Raw genomic sequence first — 1,908 nt, forward strand, 5'->3', positions numbered from 1 at the left:
CTCGTGTGAAGGAAACAAAATCTTCACCACTTCCCATGGTGTCTACAGACCATTTTAGGTGTAACTCAGCATATCCTCCTTCCACATAAAGCAAACCTCCCATGGTCTCTCCCCGGCCACTGGCCGCCTGCGACTACAGTCTTCTCTGAGCGAACACTAACAAGGCTGGTGACGGGAGAGGGAGGGCAAAGAAGTCAAGGTACAAAGTGGGAGGGACAAGAATCAGTGCCTTCGGAGGGAAATGTCCAAAGAGGGAAAGACAGCACATTCGGACATTCCTTGGGAGGAAAGTGAGCTGTAAAAAGCTACGGTAAGTAAACGCTGGACGGTGAAGGTCATATACAAACTACAGGCTAATTTCTGTGGAAGAACTGGATTTAGAGGGAAAGCAGTAGTGGATGCCCTATTCTGTATACATTAGACTTGCTAAAAGATGCTGGAACTCCAATGCTTTTAACCTCCTTGGTGACGGGACTTGTGTGGAGACACCAAGGTACCCAGCAGCGGAACCTCAGACTCCCGAGATACTGGTCCTTTAAAATAATTTGGAGAGGGTATCAAGATGTGCTTCAAGGATCTTACAGTTCCCTATTTCATGTAGTTTCTCAGCAACTTTCTGAAAGCTCATTTTCAAAGAAAATACTGCCTTTAAAAAAAAAATAAAAACCAGGACAGTGAATGAGCCTTTAGGAGTTGATTTATACAATGCAACAGGAACAAACAACCTGCATATACACTCTATCATTGAAAATCAACATTTTCCATGTCTATAGAGAGCATGTGTGAAACAATACAATAGAAGTGGGGTTCCTGATTAATTAAAAAACAGAAAACTACATCAGTCAAATATCTTCAATAGATCATTTTTTTCATTTCATTTAAGGTTTATATATCATATATTGTTATATTAACATTTTTTTCACCCATTTAAAAGAATGGAAATTGTGATTCTACAGTAGTACTTTATAGTCTTAATGATCCAGGAGGTCTGAATGTAAGATGAAATCCTCTGGAAGTAACTGTTGGTCAGTAGTCGATCCAAAACACTGGACCTCTCTGGCCCACCTGCACCATCGCACTCTAACCGGGGGGCCACACGCCTTCTCCCACTTAAACCTGCATCTGCTCCAGGTATTTGTAGGTCGGGTTTTCGTAGCCATGGTTCTGCATCTTGTTCAGGTGACGCTCTTCGGGGGTAAGCATCGGGTCGACCTGGAGGAACAATGACTAAGGATCACTGCGGGGCCCCTAAGAGAATGGCACAGGGTTCAGATGACCTAAGCTGTCTGCTATGCAATCCCCTGGGGACCAAACCCAGCCCAGCGTCCCATTTCCACTGGGTGAACCAAGCAAGGCCTGGTGGTGAGGACACAGGAGGATGAAAGAGAAAAGAGGAGGGTCCAAGGGGCAATGCTTCTGAAACCTGGAGTCCTAAAGGCTTAGTCCAAGTTAGAGAAAACAGTGAACTGAATTTCCTAGGACCACAGTGACAAGCAAGTCCCAGTTCCGCTATCTACCATCTGGGACAGCCAACGCGAGCATCCCTGTAAAACAAGGAGTGGGGCTCTATAGGGTCTTTTCCAGCTCTTTGGAATTCTACAACTAGGTCTGTGTTCAGTGGGAGATGAAACCAAATAACTAAGACATGCATCTAAACTAATTTTCCAGTGCATATTATATTCCTTATTAGATTCATTTTCTAGAATCAAGAGACTGGCCATTTCCACCACCCACCAAAAAATGAGTGGTGAGCAGTTCTAATTACAAATCAGCAAAAGATGAAACAGGAACAGCCTGCTCTGGCTCTTTCTAAATTTCTGTTACTTTTTTCCCCATTAAAAAAGAAGAGTACTATTCCCAGTTCATATTTTTAAGGCTTAATGCACTCATGATCGCCACTGTTGCCTG

General features: G+C 43.6%; 1 protein-coding gene across 1 annotated transcript in view; it reads right to left on the minus strand.

The window, feature by feature from the left end:
• Positions 1-679: 679 nt before the first annotated feature.
• The window catches only part of APLP2 (amyloid beta precursor like protein 2), a 102,758-nt gene continuing 101,529 nt past the window's right edge, over positions 680-1,908 (minus strand). Inside the window, exon 16 of the mRNA XM_019660791.1 lies at positions 680-1,227. Coding sequence (XP_019516336.1) covers positions 1,111-1,227 — 117 coding nt within the window. The 3' untranslated portion in view covers positions 680-1,110. The remainder of the gene's footprint in view (positions 1,228-1,908) is intronic.

This window comes from Hipposideros armiger, unplaced genomic scaffold, assembly GCF_001890085.2.
Source record: "Hipposideros armiger isolate ML-2016 unplaced genomic scaffold, ASM189008v1 scaffold_330, whole genome shotgun sequence".
Classification (NCBI taxonomy): domain Eukaryota; kingdom Metazoa; phylum Chordata; class Mammalia; order Chiroptera; family Hipposideridae; genus Hipposideros; species Hipposideros armiger.